General features: G+C 38.0%; 1 protein-coding gene across 1 annotated transcript in view; it reads left to right on the forward strand.

Moving 5' to 3' along the window:
* Positions 1 to 4,767: 4,767 nt before the first annotated feature.
* Positions 4,768 to 25,216, forward strand: part of PTPRT (protein tyrosine phosphatase receptor type T) — a gene marked incomplete at both ends in the record, with an annotated part of 698,891 nt that continues 678,442 nt past the window's right edge. The window contains one exon of the mRNA XM_081322609.1: positions 4,768 to 4,837. Coding sequence (XP_081178735.1) covers positions 4,768 to 4,837 — 70 coding nt within the window. The remainder of the gene's footprint in view (positions 4,838 to 25,216) is intronic.

The following is a 25,216-nucleotide window of genomic DNA, read 5'->3' on the forward strand; positions in this document are numbered from 1 at the left end:
AAGAGCACTCAGGATTGATCTCCTCTAGGACTGACCGGTTTGATCGCCTTGCGGTCCAAGGGACTCGCAGGAGTCTTCTCCAGCACCATAGTTCAAAGGCCTCAATTCTTTGGCGCTCAGCCTTTCTTATGGTCCAACTTTCACTGCCATACATTGCAACTGGGAAGACCATAGCCTTGACTATACGCACTTTTGTTGACAGGGTGATGTCTCTGCTTTTTAGTGTGCTGTCTAGATTTGCCATGGCTTTCCTCCCCAGGAGCAAGCGTCTTTTAATTTCTTGGCTACAGTCCCCATCTGCAGTGATCTTGGAGCCCAGGAAAACAAAATCTGTCACTACCTCCATTTCTTCCCCATCTATTTGCCAGGAATTGAGAGGGCCAGATGCCATGATCTTGGTTTTCTTAATGTTAAGTTTCAACCCAAGTTTTGCACTCTCCTTCTTCACCCGCAACAAGAGGCTCTTTAGTTCTTCTTCACTTTCTGCCATTAGAGTGGTATCATCTGCGTATCTTAGGTTGTTGATATTTCTTCCGGCAATCTTAATTCCAACTTTTGATTCATCTAGCCCTGCCTTTCTCATGATGTGCTCTGCATATAAGTTAAATAGGCAGGGCGACAGTATACAGCCTTGCCGGACTCCTTTCCCAATTTTGAACCAATCAGTGGTTCCGTGTCCAGTTCTCACTGTTGCTTCTTGACCCGCATATAGGTTTCTCAAGAGACAAATAAGATGGTCTGGTACTCCCATCTCTTTAAGAACTTGCCACAGTTTGTTATGATCCACACAATCAAAGGCTTTAGCATAGTCAATGAAGCAGAAGTAGATGTTTTTCTGGAACTCCCTAGCTTTCTCCATGATCCAGCGTATGTTGGCAATTTGATCTCTAGTTCCTCTGCCTCTTCGAAATCCTGCCTGTACTTCTGGTAGTTCTCGATCCACATACTGCTGAAGTCTAGCTTGTAGGATTTTAAGCATGACTTTACTAGCATGAGAAATGAGTGCAATGGTGCGATAGTTTGAACATTCTTTGGCACTGCCTTTCTTTGGAATTGGAATGTAAACTGATCTTTTCCAATCCTGTGGCCACTGTTGAGTTTTCCAAATTTGCTGGCAAATTGAGTGTAGCACTTTTACTGCACTGTCTTTTAAGATTTTGAATAGCTCAGCTGGAATACTGTCACCTCCACTAGCTTTGTTGTTGCTCAGCTTTTCTAAGGCCCACTTCACCTCACATTCTAGGATGTCTGGCTCGAGGTCAGTGACCACCTCATTGTGATTATCTGGGACGTTAAGCTCATTCTTGTATAGTTCTTCTGTGTAATTTTGCCACCTCTTCTTAATCTCTTCTGCCTCTGTTAGGTCCCTGCCATTTTGGTCCTTTATCATGCCCATTTTTGCATGAAACGTTCCCTTCATCTCTCCAATTTTCTTGAAAAGATCTCTGGTCCTCCCTATTCTATTGTTTTCTTCTATTTCTTTGCACTGTTCATTTAAGAAGGCATTCTTATCTCTTCTAGCTATTCTCTGGAATTCTGCATTCAATTGGGCATATCTATGTTTTTCTCCCTTGCCTTTCGCTTCCCTCCTTTCCTCAGCTATTTGCAAAGCTTCCTCAGACAGCCATTTTGCTTTCTTGCATTTCTTTTTCTTTGGGATGGTTTTGGTTGCTACCTGTTGTACAATGTCGCGAACCTCTGTCCATAGTTCTTCAGGCACTCTGTCTATCAGATCTAATTCCTTAAATCTATTTGTCACCTCTACTGTATATTCAACAGGGATATGATTTAATTCATACCTGAGTGGCCTAGTGCTTTTCCCTACTTTCTTCAGTTTAAGCCTAAACTTTGCAAGGAGAAGCTCATGGTCTGAGCCACAGTCAGCTCCTGGTCTTGTTTTTACCGACTGTATAGAGCTTCTCCATCTTTGGCTGCAGAGCATATAGTCAATCTGATTTCTGTGTTGACCGTCTGGTGATGTCCATGTGTAGAGCCGTCTCTTGGGTTGTTGGAAAAGAGTGTTTGCTATGACCATCGTATTCTCTTGACAAAATTCTATCAGCCTGTGCCCTGCTTCATTTTGTACTCCAAGGCCAAACTTGCCTGTTATTCCAGTTATCTTTTGGCTTCCTACTTTAGCATTCCAATCCCCCATGATGATAAGGACATCATTTTTTGGTGTTACTTCTATAAGGTGCTGTAGGGCTTCATAGAACCGGTCAATTTCATCCTCTTCAGCACTGGTGGTTGGGGCATAGACTTGGACTACTGTGATATTGAATGGTTTGCCTTGGATTCGAACTGAGATCATTCTGTCATTTTGAGGATTGTATCCCAGTATTGATTTTCCTACTCTTTTATTGACTATGAAGGCTACTCCATTTCTTCTGAGGGATTCTTGCCCGCAGTAGTATACCTGATGGTCATCTGAATTAAATTCACCCATTCCTGTCCATTTTAGTTCGCTGATACCTAAGATGTCGATGTTCAGTCTTGTCATCTCTTGTTTGACCACGTCCAGCTTTCCTTGATTCATGGATCTTACATTCCAGGTTCCTATGGAGAAAAAATCTTTACAGCATCGGACTTTCCTTTCACCACCAGACATATCCACAGCTGAGCGTCCTTTCGGCTTTGGCCCAGTCGCTTCATTCTTTCTGGCGCTACTAGTACTAGCCCTCTGCTCTTCCCCAGTAGCATATTGGACGCCTTCCGACCTGAGGGGCTCATCTTCCAGCGTCATATCGTTTTGCCTTTTGGTACTGTCCATAGGGCTTTCATGGCAAAGATACTGGAGTGGTTTGCCATTTCCTTCTCCAGTGGATCACGTTTTGTCAGAACTCTCAGCTATGACCTGTCCGTCTTGGGTGGCCCTGCACGGCATAGCTCATAGCTTCATTGAATTACGCAAGCCCCTTCGCCACGACAAGGCAGTAATCCATGAAGGGGTTTTTAATAATTACTTTCTAGCATTTATTATAATTCACATGGCTGATGTGTTTCTCTACTTTTGTACACACTTTCTCCCCATGTTCATGCCTTATCCATCCTCTCTCGCTGCATCTCAGAAACTAAACTGTGAAAAAGCTTTGTTTCACAGAACCTCCATATGCAAGGAGGAGGATATGGTAATGAATTACTCTTAATGCAACAGTGGTCCCTACTGGCTATGTAGGGAATAACGTTGCTCCTCTCTACCGAGGTGCGTGTGACAAGAGGTTTGTCGCCGCGGGAGTAGAGTCTGGAAATACTAAAGAGTAGCAGGATAGCGCAATCTAAGCACCTCAAGCGTTAAAATAGCGCTTCGTGAACTGCACACACTTTTCATTCGTAAATACGCAAAGGTTAGAAAAGCGTCCCCAAAGTTACAAGAGGCCATTAGAACTACAGCTCCCATCGCAGCCGGATCGGTGGTTTATGGCATTCATTGGAATTTATAAACCCAAGACTTGAGGGTATTTCCCAGCAATCGAGATGCAGCGAGCTCTGGAGAAGTGGGTAGCGGCGGATGTTGTGCGCGCCAGTAATAAACTTAGAATTCCTTCTTTCAATCGCTTGTAACTGTCACCAATAAAGTGGGACTGTCCAGCTGTCGAACCGCTTGGGGCCATCCGAGCGCTTTACAAGCTTGCCGTCGCCCGCGCACCTTTCCGTACTCTCTTTCAGACCTGGGAGCGTGTTATATCTCGATCTCTGAGTGCGCCTGCTGAGCATAGGTATTTAAGCAGCCAGCTCGATCCGAAGTTAAGTGAATAATGACGAAAATTACTATTTTCAGCTGGAAATGTCTGTTAGCGCTTTTAGAATATTTGATCTAATAATGGGGTCCCCTGGAAACCTTGCATTTTTGAGACTTTCATGCTCATAGCAGGGGGGCTTATTGCTCTCCGTTGCGCAGTTTAACCGCAATCCTAATCCGGTTGAGGAAAAGTGAATTCTCTCTCTCTCTCTCTCTCTCTCTCTCTCTCTCTCTCTCTCTCTCTCTCTCTCTCTCTCTCTCTCTCTCTCTCTCTCTCTCTCTCTCTCTCTCTCTCTCTCTCTCTCTCTCTCTCTCTCTCTCTCTCTCTCTTTATTTCTCTCCTGCCCTGCCTCCCGATCACACGTAATCAGCAGCGCCTTATCACACGAGAAACAGTGTGCAGTTTTCGTGTTGTCTCTTCCTGGGCTCTTTGCTGGAGCGGAGAGCAGCGAATACATATCCATCCTTAGGCGGTGGAATACCCACAGCGGCACTGCCGAGCGCGCGCGCGCACGCGGGGGTACAAAACAAAACAGTCTTTCAATTGATTTTTGCTTTGAGAACCGTCCAATTCCCTTTCTACACGGGCTGGGGTGTCCGGTATAGAAACGTCTTGTTAATGACGTTTCCCCGCCCTCCAGTCGCCGAGTGCCAAAACAAAAAGGAATGCAGAATGGGGCTTTTTTCCGATAGTGAAGGAGGCAGCAAGTGGCGACTGATGCGTGGTGCTCTCTCTTGTTTATTGCCCTCCGCTCGCCTTCTCTCTCTCCTTCCCTCCGTATGAGTGAGTGGGAGAGGGAGAAAAGACGAGCGTTAGGACTCGGGGGAAATCTCCCCCTTTTCGCTTCTTCAATCAGCTTGTCCTCTTCCTCAGAGCAGGGATAGCTGAGGCTTCAGCTGCCTTCGGGAGATCCGCTCCAGTCCCAACTCTCCGGGTTTATCAATGCAAGGGATGTTTGCAGGACGCACGGAGAACCGGCTCTGCTGCTGCTATTGCCGCGGGAAGGGCATATGAACTCTCTCAAAGAATGACTAGGATTGCTACGTTTGCCATTCTCTTGCAGCTGTTGCAAAGAACTCGGGGACAAGTCTTTGCAGGTAAGAGGCTCCTGCTTCGGCGGGGAGCGTGGCTAGGGCTTTTTGTGTGTCTATGTGTGTGAGAGAGTAGAGCTTTGCTTTGAAGTATACCAGCGCTTCTCAGGCGACCGGGATTGCCTTGCATTGTTTCCTGTACCTTCTGCCTTCTCTCTCTCTTTCTCTGTCTTTCTCATGCTCTGTTTACCTGGGTTGGGATGAATTTCCACGGAGCCCAGCTGGAAACAAAAATAGCTGAAGTCTTTTGTTCCAGGTTAGAATTGGAATATCCAAATAAGGGTGATTTCTTTCCATGTGATTGGTCTTTCTTTCTTAGGAACCTTATGGATGTGCCATTATTTTTAGCCACTGGAAGCTTAAATGTTGACTTAGATGATACTGAAGGCATCTTCTCTTTAGAGTCAAGACACTCAAGTCCTTTTTATAGCAAACAGTTGGTCTCCATCAAAGGAAAAGGAGAAGCGTCAAGCATTTAAAAAATGTACATCAGGAGCCTTTAACTCAAAACTTGGCCAACAGAGTTACACTTTACTGGGTGATTTGCCTGTACAGTACAAGCCTCTCCATTAATCTTCTAGCCCCTTGGGAACTAGAGACTTGGAAAAACTTGCACTGGATGGCTGACAACTTCCAATTTCCATTTTCAGTTGCCAGAAGCTGCCACTTTAATTTGGAAGGAGTTTGTGTTTCTGAGTGTGTAGAGATAAGGAAAAAAAGTCTGAAAACCTTTTTGAATCTGCTTTCCTTTGTTCAATTGGATCTTCTGATAATTTTTGCTCTAACGAACTATACACCCTAAGCAGGCCAACTATATGTGGCTCTTACAGTACTTTATCTTACCAAGGAATATGTCAATGTGTGTATTTTAATTTTACCATTTTTATTTGGTGGGATTGCTACACTTGCAATTCAGGAAATCTATATTAATGTTTACGTGTCTGTGTGGCTGAAATTCCTTTATACAGGTATAGCTGTTTGCCTACTGCACATTTCCAAGGCTGATTCCTGTTGGAACTTTCAAGTCTGAACAGCTAAAGAACAGGTTGTTCTTTCAACATTTCTGGCTTTTCTAAATATACCCATATAAGAATCCTAAATAAGGGAGTTCAAAGTTCAAATGATTGAATCAACACTTTGTGTTTTAATAGAAGCTTTTTCAACAAAAACACACAAAAAATAATAGGCATAGATGTGGTCTTATTAAGCTCTGTAAAACACAGAATGGTATGGATAATATTCCCTTTAATGCAGTGGCAATGCCATTTAGGTTGACAGGGAATATAGTCTTAGATTTCATTTTAAAAAGGGGGGGAGGGGGAAAGATCAACTGGTAATTTCCTATAAAGGGGAGATCATTTATAGGGCCATATGGGTCTACTAAATAAGTAAATCTATCCAGGGAAATATATGTAAGCCTGCAGATTAAATATCTTCTTCTTTGTTAGCAAATAGTTATTCAGGACTAGAGCATTTTATGAATGTGTGAATTTGAAGCAAATTGAGTTCCATATCAACTTGCAAGTTTAAAAGTTCCCCATTAATGTGAAGCTTGTTCAGCATGCTAAGCAGTAACTTATTTAACCATGGTTTGTTGAGTAAATCAAAAGTGGCTAGTAAATCATACAGCTGGCAATCACCAGTTGCAGAGTTTACAGAATGCAGGAATCCTGAACTAAAAAAATGCAGTGTAGTGTAATATGTGAGAATTCAAAGTACATATTTAGGATGGTTGTATGAGACCTAAACATGCATGAAAACATTGACCATGGTGGATGTTACAGTCTCTGATTCTCAATTTAAATTCTTGACAGAGGTTTTGTATGATGGTGAACATGGCAGATCTTTATTTCTTACTGTTGCAGTAGAATCAACAAAACTTCTCTAACATTTATGCATTGCCACCATGAGTCCTTCCAGATGTTCTGCAGAAAGTGCAAGTGACAATGATCGAGTTTCAATAAATTACATGAAAGAAAGAAAAAAGCAAGACTTTTAGGCTGGAAAAAGATGCCATTCAGGTTTTATTTTTAAAAAATAGCATTGTGACTTGATGTTCCAAATAAATTTCCAGACAGTATATGAACACACAGGAGAAGATACACAGTTGCAGTTTTTAAATTATAAACTAAAAGAAGATTGGGCAGCAACAATTAGCCAGTGGGTTAGGAACTTTCATTGTCTCTGTTTGTTAATCATCATGCAATTCAGAATGCATGATGCCACCCTTTTGATACTTTGCTGCTGAAGGGATAAAGAATATAGACATAAATATGACTTTGTGTCTAGGTTTGTAAATGAGGCTACAGAAAATATTGCTTCTTTTACCTTGAAGATTATACTTAACTGCTGAAGATTTAATGCCTTGCAACCAACTTGCACAACTAATGCTCAGATAATTAAAGAAAAAAAAACCTGTACTTCTGATGGATTTTAATATTAAAAATACACGAAAACTTCTTTTGTCCTGTGCACTTCAACTGTTGTCCATCAGATGGCGGTGCCTTCATAGCTGTTATAATGTCACTATAGCTTGGCGCAGCACTTTGCCATTCATCTGTGTTTTCAGGACCGTATGTATACAGTCAGTTTCCATAAATGTTGTGCTGTATCTACTTGGGGGGAAAAAAGGACCCAGAGTACTGAACAGTAACACAAACAGACACAAGAACTGTCCTCCCTGCACCTAGATTATTTTTTGACAAAAAAAATTACAACCCATATATACAAACAATTGGTAGGGTTTTATATAAAGGTATTTGGTTTCGATTTGGATATGCTTGCTGCCTTTAATTATTTGCAAAAATAAATAATAAAATTTTGCACTGTGGGGTCTTCATGGGGAAAGAGATCAGAATATAGGAAGTGATATCATATTTGCCATCATCCAAATAATGTATGATGACATTACTGTAGCTTGGATTACTCTGGTGTGGTTTTGACATGAGTAATGATTAAAACAACTATGACTTTCCATGGAGTATGAACCAGTGAAGTATGTGCAATTTTACAGAGACTTTCAAATATTCTTTCTACTAACAACTTTTTCCAAACAAGTTTGGCTTCTAAAAGATTTATCTGTAGCACTGTTCATTTTGTGGCATCAGTTTCATCTGATACAAGGATAACGTTTTTTGAACCACATGTTTCATGAGAAAGATTAGTAAAGTACTGTTAAACAAATTGTCTTCGATTCTGACCGGCTCAAGGTTGACTCAGCCTTCCATCCTTCTGAGGTCAATAAAATGAGGACCCAGATTGTTGGGGGCAATATGCTGATTCTGTAAACCACTTAGAGAAGGCTGTAAAGCACTATGAAGCAGAATATAAATCTAAGTGCTATTTCTGTAACTGGTTATTTACCATTGAGAAAACTTGCAGAAGACCATATGCTCCAGACCAGACGCATCTAACCAGTATCTTTTTTCCCATACTGATTTGTTCCAGAAACTATGTAATACAGTATATTGAATAAGTAAAAATTGGCTGGGTTCATTCAGTGCCCTAAGCTGTAAAATGTTTTACAAACCATTGTGTCTGACTTCTCACAGCATGCTAAACTGAAAGCAAACAAACCACATTTTGTCTTAGTGTGTTAGATGAATCCAGCTGGAAGATGTTTCTAGGAATGTGAAGGATGTAACTGTGTGTTCCTCCAAAGCTTAGAGTTATTAGGTATGGGTATATAATACATACCCATAAACATGCATTCTCTTTCTCTCTGTCATACATATACATTCACACACACACACAAACACACACACACACACGCAAACACACAAACACTTCTGCACAAAGAATTTCCATTTGTGTTTTGTAATGGTATATATTCTTCATTTGCCTTTTAAAACCACTTAAGCCAGGCATCATTATACTAGTTCCTGATGGTACTTGGTTTTTAAAAATATTTTTGTTTCTCCTGAATTTATATTTAGTGCCAATTATAATCCTTAGTTCAAATTAACATTAACAATTCCCTGAAATATAGTTTGATTTTTTTTTCTTACTTGACTGCTTATATAAGGGGTGAAAATATCTGCTTGTTCAACAATTAGCATAATAAACAGACTTCTGACAAAATATTTTGGGGTGATATTAGATAGTTTTAATGCTGGACAAGATAATTCAAGGGACAGTGATGCAACATAAACAATCTTAAGCTATGCAGTAAAAACCATTTTTAATTGTTATGATTTACTTGATATATTTCTGTATTATTTGTGTTTTCTGTGTTATTATTTGTCTATCAGCAAAGATATCGAGGTTTTATGTACGAACTTTCATTGCAGTAAAAGTAACAAAATAAAATGGAGCAATTTATGTGCTGTTTAAACTGATGTAGCCTATTAAGTGAGAAGTCCTGAACTGAATTTTCTGAGATAGAATCAGCCTTTGACACCTAAGATGGGAGGTGCTCTTTCTGTGTACTTGCAGGATTTTAATGCAGGAAAGCATTATGGTTGCTGGAATGAATGGAAGCTGAAGTTTAGTCATTCTTTCTCACGAAAGCTCCCACCATATATACAGAAAGATTTATTTTAGTATCTGGGGCAATCTTTGGAACAGTAATACTGAAGGCAAGGATTGTTACCTTCTTCTCCCTTTGTTTCACTAAGGGAGCAATTGCTTAAGAAACATTGCTTTTGGCAAAATGAACTGCCAAATGCAACCGTGTGTGTATGCATTTCTCTCTGCGTGTTTAAAGAGATGTTGTGTCTGCAGCATTAGGGCCCACTTAGTCATATTGTCAAATTGCAAGTTAGCTGTTTTTGCAATAATGCTGCTGTCCTCATTATCACATGTAATTTTCATTGATAAATGAGGCACTGATGGTAATAGCCAAATTCAGGCAGAATGGTTTTGTCATTCACCATTAAGTAAATGCTGGTTATTCAATGAGGCTGAGTTTTGATATATTGTAGAATCGAACCAATAGGATTAGATAGTTCAGTGGCTGAATTCACATGCTATGCTAAGTCATCATTTGCTTTAGCCTTGGTTTGAATAAACCACAATGGCTTGGTTCAGATATGGCATGGGTGCAAGTGTGCAAATGTCTCTTGGTTGTCTTATAGGAAGCTAAAATAGGGCTTGCTCTGCCCAATTTTAGAATGTGACCCTCCAGCCAATAAAATCTCATATTATTGCATTAAGCTGTAAACTATGATTTATAATAATGTTGGGTTTTACACAATACATTAATACTTGGGATTGTTCTATGTGTAATGAAATGTATATGGCAGGTTTTATAAATAAAAAATAGCCTTTCATGCTTAATGCCAGCTATTAACTCAGTGCCTTGTTATCAGTTATCATGAACATTTATCTAGGGTAAAAACTTGTGTGCTTTGAGATTCATTTGGCTTTTCCTCTTTTTGTAACTCTTGCATTTCAGGAAATTAAAAGAATTTGAATGCACAGAATTTTGTTACATCAAACACTATCGAGTAAGATGGCAAATCATTTATGAGGACATTGCATTACCTCAGGAAAAAGAACTGAAGGTTGAAGGAATGGGGAGAAATCTGGAATATATTTAATTCCTTTTGCTTGGTGACTGGTTTCAGTATACTGGTAGTATATAAAATAAATAACTGTAGGCCCTTTGTAAAAGGCAATCCAGAGCAGCTGATGCATTAGCTCTGTAACTACTTTTTCATTCCTTGGGAAACTGTTAGTTGTACATTTCAATGTATATTTTCTTTCTTAGCCAACTTGACTTTTCTTTGTTTATTAAAGAAATAAATGTGCTTGGAAAAATCACCCCTTTCCTTCAGTTATAGGCAATTGGTCTGTCTGGATGAAGGAAATTATTTTTTCACAAATGAAGGCAAATATATGTGTCCCAGAAAGATATTGTAGAATCCAATCTGGGTTGGTCATCGGGACAAGAGATTGAGATTTCTGAACTTTCGGACTTGTGCTGGAGCCCATCCTGAGGGAATTTGTCTCTCACCAGAATGTTTGAAAGAGAAATTATTTTTGTATTTCCTAGATATATACATCTTCTGTTCTGAGTTTGCCAGGTTCACAAAACTATTTTCCACAGTTCTCAGTCTTGTCATCTTAAGCCACATCAAACATATTGTCAAAGAATCTGGGCCCTACCAGATGGCAACCCATGGTCCACTTTTTCCCAGAGAATGATGATGTTTATGATGATATATTCCCTCAGTATATGAATTATTTATAGGAATTTTTTTTAAGTTCAAATGATTTATCCTGTGCCCCACATAAAAGGCTACAGAACCCCACCTGTGTTTTGTGTACAGTTGAGAACCACTGTATAAAGCCATTAAAGAATTCTGAAGTAGTCTTCCTTTAAAATAAGATATCTCTTTTGGTTACCATGGAAACTACTGTGCTGCTAAAAAGGTAGGTACTGTAAGAGTTTTGTGGCACTCATGGAACAAGAATTGGGGCAAAGGTTATTTTTTTCTAACAACTGCTATTTGTGACGTTATTTAGACCTTTTCCTGTTAATGGACTAAATAAGATAAATTGATTTTGCTTATTACAGCTTGTACCTCTCTCTGAACAAATGGATAGATTAGGAGGTGTGTTTTTTTTTTTACTTTTAGAATCTCTTTATTGCCTGAGACAACTTTTCCTAGCAAAGTTGCACTGAAGTAAATAATTTATACCTGGAAAAAATGGTTTCTGAGCTGTGTAAAAGGATACGACATCTGTCTTTTCTATACTTTTGTATCTGAGAGGTCCAAGTAGCCAATGAAGATAACAAGGTGGTGGCTGTAGGTTTGGAAAGATTACATCTGATGTACATTTTACTCTCAAACTGAAAATGGAAGTACTTTTCTTGTAGATACTTGGATGAAGCTGTAATTTGAGTCAGGATTTTTTTCTGTAACTGTGCTTCCATTTGGAAAAAATTGCCTTAGTGTCTTCAAACAGAAATGAAATGATGAGCAAAAACCATGCAGCCTTCTCTCAATTCTGCCAAAAGAAATACTTAATGGAATGATAAAGGATGAATCATATCCTAATTCTTAAATATAATACCTGATGCTTTTATGGTTATATCATACTTCTGTTTATCAATTGCTTGAGTTATAAAACTAATACACCAACGTTTTTTCCCCATTTGAGGCATTTTAAGGAAGACTGAATACTTGTTGATAGTTTATTATATGTATTTTCTAAGAATCTGTCCAGAATTTCCTTTTAAGAAAGATGCCTTCTTCTAGTTTATGAACTCAGCAGTATGGGAACAGACATAGCTCAATGATAGAACTATGCATAGGAACCGAGACCTTTTAATTTGTATAAGCAAAAGTTAGTTTTTCAAACTGCAAGGAGAGACAGATTAGATAAGCTATCAGGTAGACAGTTTACATTATAAAGTCTCCATATAAAGTTACTTCAGATATCAAAGCTTGGTAGCACTTCAATTGCTGAAGGTTGTTTTCAAATTGCTTTTTTTAAAAAAACCCACAATATTTATTTATTTATTAAATGTATTGATTGCCCATCTTACCACAAGGTAACTTTGGGCAGTTTGCAATAGTGCAATGATGTACTCTGGGAAGGGGAACCCACCCCACTTTGTTTAAAATACCCACTTTTATTTGCCACTGTTTATTTATTGTTTTGTGAAATAGCTGAAATCTCATGCCACCAAATTTCATCATGATACAAAATAGAACATCATCAGAATTGGAAGGGACCTTGGGGATCTTCTAGTCCAACCCCCTGCTCTAGCAGATCCTATACAATTTCAGACAAATGACTGTCCAGTCTCTTAAAAACTGATTCTTAAAATGATTATTGTGAAAGGCTATAGGAGCCACCCAGAACTCTTTAAGGATCACATGCAGCTACAAATCATTCATCTTGTGTTAGCTAACACTAATTTAGATAGAAGAAAAAGGAGGAGATAAGAAGGGAGACCCAGGCGACACAGTATTGGATAACCGGACCTAGTATACAGTAAATATTTATAGAAATATATACTGAGAAGGTCAGATTTATAGAAGTGTTAATGTAATAGAAAATTAATGTTATTATACCTAATATAGATATTGAAAATCTAGGGAGAGGAGTTGCTCGGACATTACCCCTGAATTGTATCTGAAGAGGAATGAGAGGGAAGAAAGGAGAGGAGAGAGGAAAAAAAGTAGAGGAGGGGGGGAAGGAAGTAGAAAGGTTGGAGGAGAAGAGGAGAAGTGGGGAGAAATGGGAGGGGAGCTGTGAAGGAAAGATGAAAGAAGAAGAGGGAAGTAGGGAAGTTGGGAAGAAAGAGAAGAAAGGGAGAAAGAAGGTAGAGAAGAGGAAAGAGAGAGAAGGAGTGTGGATACAGTAAAAGGGGAAATGGACGAGCAACAGCAAAATTTATGTGTATGTATTTATGTTATTAAGAGTATCTAATAGATAAGAATGTAAAAAGAATGTATGTTAATACTTGATAAAATATTATGGTATATTTGTCGATATGTATGGGGGAGAATTGGAAAAAATAAAAATAAAAACAAAAAACTTAAAAACAAAACAAAACAATCGTCTTGCTTTAGGTGGATAAAACCATAATCCTCATTAAATATTGTTAGGTGGAATATCCATTGTTTAGGATAATTGTTTTCCAGCTTCCTTGCCAAATGTTTTAGCAGTGTGGCAGCTAAAGTTAGTAATTTTCTATCTCATACTTTTATGCAGGTGCCGGTTAAAAGATCAAGACTGGCAAACACATACTGTACACATACTGATAATTGTTCAAACTGAATGATTTGAGAGTTTAACATTTTCCAATATCTCTAGATGCTAGGAGGATTTGGCAGAGAAGACGAGGGTAAATGAAGAGGATTGAAACTGCTTTCTCCTGCCACTTCCCTTGCAGTGCTATCACCCAGCCTTTTTGGCCATTAGTATGTCCTACTATTAGTGTGTCCTGCTACTAGTGTTAGGCTGCTAGTGCCTCCTACCTCTAGTACTAAATAGTCCTACTATTTCAGGAAGAATCGGTAAAGATACCTAATGAAGAGGGACTGTTGAGGGAAACTATGCCCTATCCTTGGTCTGATGTTACATATAAACACACAGGTAGATTTCCACCCCCCCCCCTTAGAGTACCACTAAATTACCTACATGACAAATACTGAAGGAAAATTATGTGGTTTTCTAGTCTCTAGTTCAACTGAATCAGGAATAAAGTATTATGTCACTATGTTATATGTTCATAAAAGGGCTTTAGTGCTATTCTGATAATTGGATATTAATGTAGACCACTTACCTCTTGCTTTCTGCACTGTGTGATCCTGCATGCGGCTCTCTCCGTGTTTTGGGGAATGTTCTTAAAACAGCGTCTGCTTCTCATCATGGGGCATCATTTACAGTGCCACATTGCTTCCTACTCTACTGCCTATTTCAATAATGTCTCTCCCTTTTTTCTTAGAAAATTGTCTTCTTGCATATGGATTCTGCTTTGCCATTGTAGGAAGGTCATCGCCATTAAGCACAATAGCACTCTTATACAAATGAGTAATACTCTCCGACTAAACAATTACTTTTTCATGAGCCAGAGCTCAGTATCTGGCCCCATTGCTGCAGAAACTCCTGCTGCTACTAATAGAAAAAAAACAAGATCATATTTCCTTTATGGGAGAAAGAAAATTGTTATATCTAATCTGAACTAAGCATAGCACATGTACCTTTTAATCACAGCTTCTGTTTTCTTTTTTCTTTACTAATAGCAGATAAGTGCATATAATCTTATTATGCAGTAATTCTGAAATGCCCCAAATGCTGAGAACCAGATCCTAGAACATTAAATAATACCAGATGGAGATTGTGATGATTTAATTGATACACAATGTAACCTTTTACTATAAAGTATGCAATTACTTATTTATTATGTATCATTACACCGGGAAAGTGTGGATATTAGTTAGATTTTTAGTTTTCTGCAGAAAGGGCTTGTAAATGGGGAGGCAGCTTTTTGCTTTTACTGAATAATGGGTTGTGTTTTAAATAAGCAAAACCAAGTGTGTATATAGGGGGTACGAACCAGTAATTTTGGGTTAATATCCTTGCTCAAGCATATGCTGTATGTAATACAAAGAATTACTTGCTTTGTTAAATAATCCAATATAGGTCCTAAGCAGGATACAGTATAGGAAGTTGTCTCATTCTGACTCAGATTTTTTATGCAACTGATTCCATAAATGGAGACAGGCTGGTTTCTTCCAGGATCAGGAACATCTAGGAACGAGTTCAAATCACCAGGACCAGATGGATTACACCCCAAGGTTCTTAAGGAACTGGCAGACGTGATCTCAGAACCACTGAACTATATTTTTCAAAGATCCTGGAGCACTGGGGAACTACCAGAGGACTGGAAGAGAGCTGATGTAGTTCCCATCTTCAAAAAAGGGAAAAAAACAGATCCAGGAAACTACAGACCTTTCAGCCTGACCTCAATACCTGGGAAGATTCTGGAAAAGATAATCAAACAACAAATCAGTGAACACCTTGATGCGAACAAAGTTATCACTAAAAGCCAACATGGGTTTGTCAAAAACAGATCATGCCAGACAAACCTTATTGCATTCTTTGACCAAGTGACAAAACTAGTTGACCAGAGGAATGCTGTAGATATAATTTACTTGGACTTCAGTAAGGCATTTGATAAAGTAGATCACAACCTACTACTTGATAAGATAGAAAAATGTGGGTTAGATAGCATCACCACCAGATGGATTCGTAGCTGGCTGACAGACCGTACTCAGCGTGTGGTCCTCAATGGAACTGCATCTACATGGAAGGAAGTGTGTAGTGGGGTGCCCCAGGGCTCTGTTCTGGGCCTAGTGCTCTTCAACATCTTCATCAACGATTTGGATGAGGGGATAGATGGGGAACTCATCAAATTTGCAGATGACACCAAGCTGGCAGGAATAGCCAATACTCCAGAAGATAGGCTTAAGATACAGGAGGATCTTGACAGACTCAAACACTGGGCACTATCTAACAAAATGAAATTCAATTGTGAAAAAGTAAAAAGGTTCTGCATTTAGGCAGGAAAAATCAAATACACAGGTATAGTATAGGTGGTACCTTGTTCGATAGTAGTAACTGTGAGAGGGATCTCGGAGTCCTAGTGGACAATCACTTAAATATGAGCCAGCAGTGTGCTGCAGCTGCCAAAAAAGCCAACACAGTGCTAGGCTGCATTAACAGAGGAATAGAATCAAGATCACGTGAAGTACTAATACCACTTTACAATGCCTTGGTAAGGCCACACCTGGAATACTGCATCCAGTTTTGGTCACCATGATGTAAAACAGATGTCGAGACTCTAGAAAGAGTACAGAGAAGAGCAACAAAGATGATTGGGGGACTGGAGGCTAAAACATATAGGGAACGGTTGCTGGAATTGGGTATGTGTAGTTTAATGAAGAGAAAAGTGAGGGGTGACATGATAGCAGTGTTCCAATATCTCAGGGGCCGCCACAAAGAAGAGGGAGCCAAGCTATTCTCCAAAGCACCTGAAAGCAGAACAAGAAGCAATGGATGGAAACTAGTCAAGGAGAGAAGCAACCTAGAACTAAGGAGAAACTTCCTGACAGTTAGAACAACTAACCAGTGGAACAACCTGCCTCCAGAAGTGGTGAATGCTGCAACACTGGAGGTTTTTAAGAAAAGACTGGACAGCCATTTGTCTGAAATGGTATAGGGTTTCCTGCCTTAGCAGGGGGTTGGACTAGATGACCTCCAAGGTCCCTTCCAACTTCTTCTTCTTCTTCTTCTTCTTCTTCTTCTTCTTCTTCTTCTTCTTCTTCTTCTTCTTCTTCTTCTTCTTCTTCTTCTTCTTCTTCTTCTTCTTATTATTATTATTATTATTATTATTATTATTATTATTATTATTATTATTATTTCCTAATTGGAAATGACAAGGTTTGAACCAGGGACATTCTGTAAAGCAAACTTTTACCTCCTTACTACTCTGCACCACTCAGAAGACTAGTCCCTACTCCTTACTTCAAATATATTTCCAGTACAACATTGCAAAAATGAATATCTTACAGAAGACTAGAGGTTGTTTTTAATTTTTAATTTTTTTAAAAATTTTAATTCCATTTATATCCCGCCCTTCTCCGAAGACTCAGGGCGGCTTACAAGCTTAGCAGTAGCCTTCATTCTATGTATATGCCTGCTTGTTAGGGCTTTCACACACACCCCAAGCGGCATTATTACAAAGTCAGCTTAATTGCCCCCAACAATCTGGGTCCTCATTTTACCTACCTCGGAAGGATGGAAGGCTGAGTCAACCTTGAGCCTGGTGGGATGCGAACCTGCACTAATTGCAGGCAGCTGGTGTTACTTAAGGAGGCATTAGCCCACTGCTCCACCAAGGCTCTTGGTTGAGAGATAGTTGCTCCAAATGCTTTCTTTAAAACTATCTTATCACACCATAATAAATGGAGACAATTTCTTTACTATTGATTTATTACATTACTATCACATTTTTATTCTGCCTAAGGTGACGTACATGAGAATATTCAGCTAAATACTCTGTAAAACACACTGGATGGAGAGAAAGGGATTGGCTCATAATCATCAAGAGATTTCCACAGTGAAATGGGAACTTGCACTTGTGACATTACCTGTTCCGATTTGCCATTCAGATTGATGCTAACGGATGACATTTGTCAGGTGTCCTTGGTGCTCTCTGAACTTGCTTGTTTTCTTGCAGATGTTTCATTTGATTTCACTTGATTGTAAACAATAACCCAATCAAGAAACTGCCAAAGAAACCAACAGCGAACAGCCCAACCAAAGAACCTCTAAGACCTCCTCCATTGACGCTGACAGACAAGCCACTAGAATATAAACTGACACCAAACTGCGCTCCTTACTAGCACTGAGGATGTTACGTAATTACATCTGCAAGAAAACAACCAAGCTCAGAGAGCACTAAAGACCCCTCATTTCAATCCTGAACTACAAATATTCTCCTTTATTGGCGATGACATTTTTTCTGATTTCATACTCAAGGGGTACACTAATTGATCTATCAGAAGTAAAACCTCACTCATGCAACATTTCTAATTGGCTACCATAAATTAGCAACTGTGCCTAACAAAACACCAAAACTGTCAGTTTAGAGGAGGTCAGTGTTGTAATAGCAATTGTCCTTTTTTTGTGCCAGATACTCTGAATGCTCTAACTTTACACCCTGGAATCTTGGTGTGTGACTTTCAATCAGAAGGTCTCACATATTGTTTGGATTTGTGTTCTTAAGTTTGTTATCTATTTTACCCTGTGCTATTTTACCCTGTTCCCTTCTTGCCCTGAATTGATTCATACATTTACTGAAACTCCCATATAATCTATGATGCTTTTTATCATGCCCTGGAGATACTTCAGCCTCTCCCTCAGCTAGGAATAGAATGGCTTTGCTTTTTTAAGAATAAGACATAGTTGAACTAAAGAGAAGCTGGGAGACAGGCTGCACCAATGTTGTAATTCATCTCTATCATCATCTGATAAAGTGGAATCACACCAAAAACCAGAAGGAGAGGAACTATTATTTTGGAAATTATACTCTATAGAGATAAGTGAAAGGCTAGCTTGTAAATTGTGCTATTGTTTTTTTGGTCTATAAATGTAAACTGAGTCAAGAATAATGTTCTTATTTCTCTGTAAAATTGAGATATTGAGTATCTACCTCAGCATTGCTTTCCATCCTTCAGATTGGCAGGAAAAATATTCATGAGTTTTGGGCAGTTGGTGCTATGAACGTGGACCATGTCTGGTCTCACTGGAAGAAAAAATTTATTGGTACCAGGCTACAATCAGCTGGGAAGATTGCATGTGCTTTTGCAAATTACTTTTAAAGAAAAATAGATTTCATATGTTTTTATTGCCATCTACTCTTCCTGTCTGTCCTCATCCCCCTCTTCTTATAACAAAGCTTGATTTTGTTTATCTCCTGTGAAATTGCCATGTCTTCCAAGGAATGGCTGAAACATGTAGTCACATGTCTGTAAACTTCAAAGGCAATTTTTTGTTTGCATTATAGCAAGTTGTTTCTCTCTTTTTTCCATTCCCCACTCCCATTTTTAATCTTTAAGCATCAGAAAATCCTTAAAGATTATGATAGCTTCTTTCTTTTACATACTGGGATTAGGAACGATGTTGGCATGATCCAGAAAATAGGAAGCCAATACCTAAAGCAGGTCTATGGTGGGAAGACTCAGAGGACCTCTGTGAGAGAAGATATGAAATTTTTAGTTTTTCACACTGTGGGCTTAGCTAATCCTGATACATTTGCTATGCTAATCTGCATGGCTCTAAGTTATCTTGCCACTGCAGGAGCAGGACATCTTGCATTTATTAGCTTTGCATATATCTAAAATACTAAAAATATTGGGGAAATTAATTATTATATAGAATATAATTTCTTTTGAAAAAGGAGATATGATAGAAAGACGCAGAATTGGAGTTCTGCATATTTTATCCCCGGTCACATGAATCATTGTTCCTATTTTTCACTGCTCAGATGTTCACCCAGAAAACACAGACCAGTCTTCCACTGCCTACATGCAGTCTGGATGAGCAAAATTAAATTCCTTGAATTCTCAGCTTGCCTGGGCAATTTTGACAATTTTAGGAGTTGAAGCAATACATTTGGAGGAAGGTTAAACTTAGGGAAGATTAAAATAGAGTTTGTCAGATAAAGCTATACAGAAGCATGGTTCTTTATACATAACTGAGAAATTTATTTTTCCATAATTGGTTCCTGGAAAATGCAGAGACTACGAATATTGCTGATTGAATATGCATAAATAGCAGGCACGGCCTGTTTCTTGGGAGTGTAAAGTAAAATATACCAACTTCCATTATTAAGTCAATATTTTGAAAAACAGTAGTATTAGTATTATATAAAATTCTGCTAGGGATTTTATTCAGTTAGTGAATCCTTTATTACAGTCAATGAGCAAAATTTTATTTAAACAAAGATAGAAATTAAAACCTACAAAATAAAGTAAGATAAAAAATAAACAATTGTAACTAAATAACTAAATATGGTTGATTATAAGAGGTTTTACAATCAGTAAAATACAATCTGTCCACATTCAGACACTGAATCATACTAGTTAGATAAAAACAATTATACATAAAATAAAGCTGAATGACCTGGACATCTAATTAATAAGGGGGAATATATTGCAACTTAGCTGTGCATTTTTATGAAATGAACAGTGTAATAATACATGAAATGTATTTTCAGCTATTTTTGTCACAAGGGCAGAATCTTAAAAGGGCAAGGGATTTTCCTAAATTTTCCTGAAGACAACCATTTGTCTTGACTACATGATTCTATGATTCTGTGCTTGGGTTAATGCTCAAACATGGGGTGGATATTTGGTTTAAATATTTTGCTGCTCTGCAAAAGGAACACTGGCTAATAAAAAATGAGGGGGGGGGGAGATGTTTCCAAGAAACCCAATTGCCTTTTTACATCTATAACATATTGTTTAAGACTTGGTACTGCTTGCTTATAGACTACCATTACGTGTAAAGTCATAACTGTGCAGTTGTTGATAACTTTGAATTGAGTGGGACAATATTAAATTATCAGCCCAGATCAAAGGATCTAGGCCTCGCAGAATAAATTAAACAATAGTTGAAAGCAAAATGAAATCTTACAGAACATATGCTGGTTTCCACTCTGATCACAGCAGTTACAAGCACTGGGAAAATAGCCTTTAGAAATTTGGATTCTATTCTAACAGTAAAATCTGTGGGGCCTAAATGGGCAGCAAATAAGAGACGTGCATGAACTTTTCTGTGAATTCTTAAAGAATGGGAAGTATAAATAATGTTCCTCAAGAATAATAAAAAAACACTAATCCTTTTTGCAGAACTTCTGCTGTTACCTAATCCAGAAATTGATATGCAAGTCCACTTTGATTTTTAAAAAAGTTTGTAAATAGAACACACTGACAGATTAAATGATTTCCACATAATTAGAATTACCAAAATTATAATAATACAGATTTATGTTAATACATAATATTTCAGAAACAGTCCTGTTCTGGGGATCTGCCATCTACTTGAGACTTATGCTGGTTATATAGTTGGCCTTGAGTTCCAGCACTGGCTTCATACTTTAATAATCTTTGATGTATTTACTTTAAATATGTGTCATCTACTTATTATTAAAGTAATATTTAAGACACAAAGACATAAAGTAAGACACAAATGGCATTCTTAAATTGTTTTAATAAAACAATTGCCAAAAATATATGTTAAATACTGATAAAATCAATGGAAGGTTCCATAGAAAGAAAAGTGGTGAGCAAAGTGAGAAAGCCTCACAGCTTTGCTATTTATACATATAGTGAGGAAAAGCAGGATAGGATAATGGCTAAAAAACACTTTTTATTTTTTATTGTCTGGGTCACCACTACATGGAAGTTAGCAGCATCTAATGTTTCTTTGGAAAAAAAATCCTTATTGAGAGAATGATCTTAAGGATTGAAAAAAGGAGAGACATTTCCTTAAAACCCTATTCTGAGGTGCTTAAGGCTTTGCAAGGTATATAAAATCAAGTTGCTTTTTGAGCCAAGTCAACATTCATGGATGCATCTGCCCCTTTTTCTTGATCATTTTTATCCCCCAGCTAAGTAGTAATCACATTCCATACTGCTTAACCTCCAAGCCTAGGCAAGTTTGCAGAAATGCTGATCCATGTTAAATTTCATATGGCCCCATCTTTTTTTTTAATCTCATTGTTCTGAGTTAACATGCATTGTAAATTATGTTCTAATACTCTATTGAAAATGAATTTGTATAGTACAGGATTGTTCAAAAACTTAATGGAATCTGTGGAGCCTTCACCAAAGAAGATTAGTCTAAAAACTTAAGCTTCCAGTATTGGCATATTCACAATGAATCTAAGATGATCTTCTCTTTTTAAATAGAAGCCTAGCTGCCTTGCTGCATTAAAATTAGTAAGAGTCACCCTATGCGGCAGTGGTTTTTGAATTGAATGTACAGTTTATACATGTACTTTTGTGAAGTGAGCCTTGTGCACAGATAATCAAATATTGTATCTGCAACCCAGAACTTCATTTGTACATACTCCTTGGAATGGCTCATTCCCTAACTATTCTAATACCTTCTAATGAAAACCTTGCTGATTTCTCCCTATTTACTAGATGTTATGAAGTTTCTGTCAATGTATTTTATGTTAGAATATTTCTAACATTGTTTTTACTGAGCTACTTGGGATTTTATCTATATGCTAGATTTTTGAACTGTTTGCAAGGGCATGTTTCCTATTTGTATTTTATGCCAAAATGAAATGGGAACACGAGTGAACATTAGAAGAAATTGGAACATGGCAGATATTACCCAAATAGAGGCGATAAACTCAGAAATGAGTTTTTCCCTTTCTGGTGAATTAACCTCATAGGCTGCCAGTTACCAGACTTGGACAAATTAGAAGTCAGCAAACAGCTTCTGAATAATTAGTTGTCCTTATGTGAACTTGCTAAGTAAATAGATCTTCATATAAGAATATTTCTATGATAGGAACATATGTATGGTTGGTTTTTTTCCTTTATTTTCAGGATAGCAATGAAGTACATATTTTTTTTAAGAATGGAGTGTTATATGAATACTAAAAGATAAATGTTTCAAATAAAATGTAAATAGAAATACACAACTTTCCTTTATTGATTAAGCCTGGTATTTGCAGCAAAATGAACATCTTAGTTTAACATCACCAAATTTTATCACTATAAAGATATAGTTTGCCAAAGGGAAGCATTTCTCATGAATTGGTTTTCAGTGCAGTAAACAGATTTCTATTCCTGTAGTGTTAGGTTGGACACATGAGAGTGGGAAAAGGTGCTCCTCCATTAAAATGAGATCAGCATGGTTTATATTTAAATTTAAAACATATGAAGAACAGTTGCAGGAATGGAGTATGTCTTGTTGTTGTTAGTTGTGAAGTCGTGTCCGACCCATCGCGACCCTATGGACAATGTTCCTCCAGGCCTTCCTGTCCTCTACCATCTTCTGGAGTCCATTTAAGCTCACGCCTACTGCTTCAGTGACTCCATCCAGCCACCTCATTCTCTGTTGTCCCCTTCTTCTATTGCCCTCAATCTTTCCCAGCATTAGGCTCTTCTCCAGTGAGTCCTTCCTTCTCATTAGGTGGCCAAAGTATTTGAGTTTTAGCTTCAGGATCTGGCCTTCTAAAGAGCAGTCAGGGTTGATCTCCTCTAGGACTGACTGGATTGATCACCTTGCAGTCCAAGGGACTCGCAGGAGTCTTCTCCAGCACCATAGTTCAAAGGCCTCAATTCTTTGGCGCTCAGCCTTTTTTATGGTCCAGCTTTCACTGTCATACATTGCAACTGGGAAGACCATAGCCTTGACTATACGGACTTTTGTTGACAGGGTGATGTCTCTGCTTTTTAGTGTGTTGTCTAGATTTGCCATGGCTTTCCTCCCAAGGAGCAAGCATCTTTTAATTTCTTGGCTACAGTCCCCATCTGCAGCGATCTTGGAGCCCAGGAAAATAAAATCTGTCACTACCTCCATTTCTTCCCCATCTATTTGCCAGGAATTGAGAGGGCCGGATGCCATGATCTTGGTTTTCTTAATGTTTAGTTTCAACCCAAGTTTTGCATTCTCCTTCTTCACTTGCAACAAGAGGCTCTTTAGTTCCTCTTCACTTTCTGCCATTAGAGTGGTATCATCTGCATATCTTAGGTTGTTGGGAAGACATGATGGCAGTGTTCCAATATCTAAGGGGCTGCCACAGAAAAGGGGAGGATCAACCTATTCTCCAAAGCACCTGAAGGCAGAACAAGAAACAATGGATGGAAACTAATCAAGGGCAGAATCAATCTAGAACTAAGGAGAAATTTCCTGATAGTTAAAACAATTAATCAGTGAATGACTTGCCTGCAGAAGTTGGTGCTCCAACACTGGAGGTTTTTAAATAATTTGTCTGAAATGGCCTGCTTAAGTAGGGGGTTGGACTAGAAGGCCTCTCTCTTATTCTGTTATTTATGTTAAATGTTTGCCTTCTATCCATAACTATATTCTGTGAGTTTCTCAGCCAAAAGTAAAAGCTTCCACAGCTGATAGGGTAGATTTGAAGGGAAAAAGCTCATTTGGAATGTGTACAGGTGCTAACATAGCACATGTCAGCAACTCCATAAATAAAATGTATATTTTCCCAGGATTGTGTCTGGCAGCCATATGATCCTGGGGAGACAAAACCCAGCTATGTAGAGCATTAAATATTTCCAAATATTTAGGCATCCTGGAAGATGGAATTCAAAATGACTGCTCAGAACAAAAATTTCTGATGACACAGAAGAATTAATTCTCTGCTGTTACTTTTGGTTTGTGTAGCCAGGAGTCACATTATTACAAAATGTGATACCTTTGAAAATACTTAATGTTGTCTTTTTTCTGTTATCTATTAACATTATTTATAATTATAAACTGCTTTGAGAAACAGTATTATTGAGAAGCAGAATTGGATCAAGAGTAAAGTTTTATTGAAATTAGTGGAAATAATTATTTGATTTTGTGAAGTCCCAGTGATTTCAATGGGAATTAAGTAAAACTAATTATCTGAAATCATTTAAGTTCCAAGCTGATATGTTTCCAAGCTGACCACTCTCTCTCAAAACCTGGAACTTAGAGACATTAAATTCAGTGGTATTTATTCTAAGATAATTATGAAAGAAACTTTTTGGATAAGCACCTTATTATTTTTTAAAATAATTTAAATGTCTATGGAGATTCTTAGTTATCCAGATCATGGTTGTCCCAAAGGTGCATTTTCAAAAGACAACTGGACTTTCTTTGTTTTTCCTTGAAGACATTTCTCTTCTCATCCAAGAAGCTTCTTCAGTTCTGACTCAGAAATTCAGTAGTTCAGAACTGAAGAAGCTTCTAGGATGAGAAGCAAAAAAGCACCTTTGGGTCCTAAAATCTATTGAGTCCAATGTGTTTTTGTTTCCAGCAATAATCATTTGCAAACAAATCTCAGATGGTGAAAATGGCAGTATGTTTCAATAGCTAAAAATTAGATGCTTACAATTTCTACAAACACAGTAAATAATAGTTAAGATTTGTACATTGAGTTATGAAAAAATGTTTTCTCAAATGTGGCAACATACTTTGCATATTCTTGGAAATAATTCATCTGATTTTTCAAAATTATGGGTGATATTTGCATAACAATGAGGTATTAGAAGTATGATTCAGTACACATGTTCTATTTGTAATATGTGTAAATGTAAATAGCTTTAAATAAGAAGACATTTAAAAGGAAATACATGCTAAAATAAAAATATGAATGGAAAATATGGCACTTTTCTTAGCAGCACTGCATAA

This window comes from Vipera berus (assembly GCF_964194415.1).
Source record: "Vipera berus genome assembly, chromosome: 3".
Lineage (NCBI taxonomy): Eukaryota > Metazoa > Chordata > Lepidosauria > Squamata > Viperidae > Vipera > Vipera berus.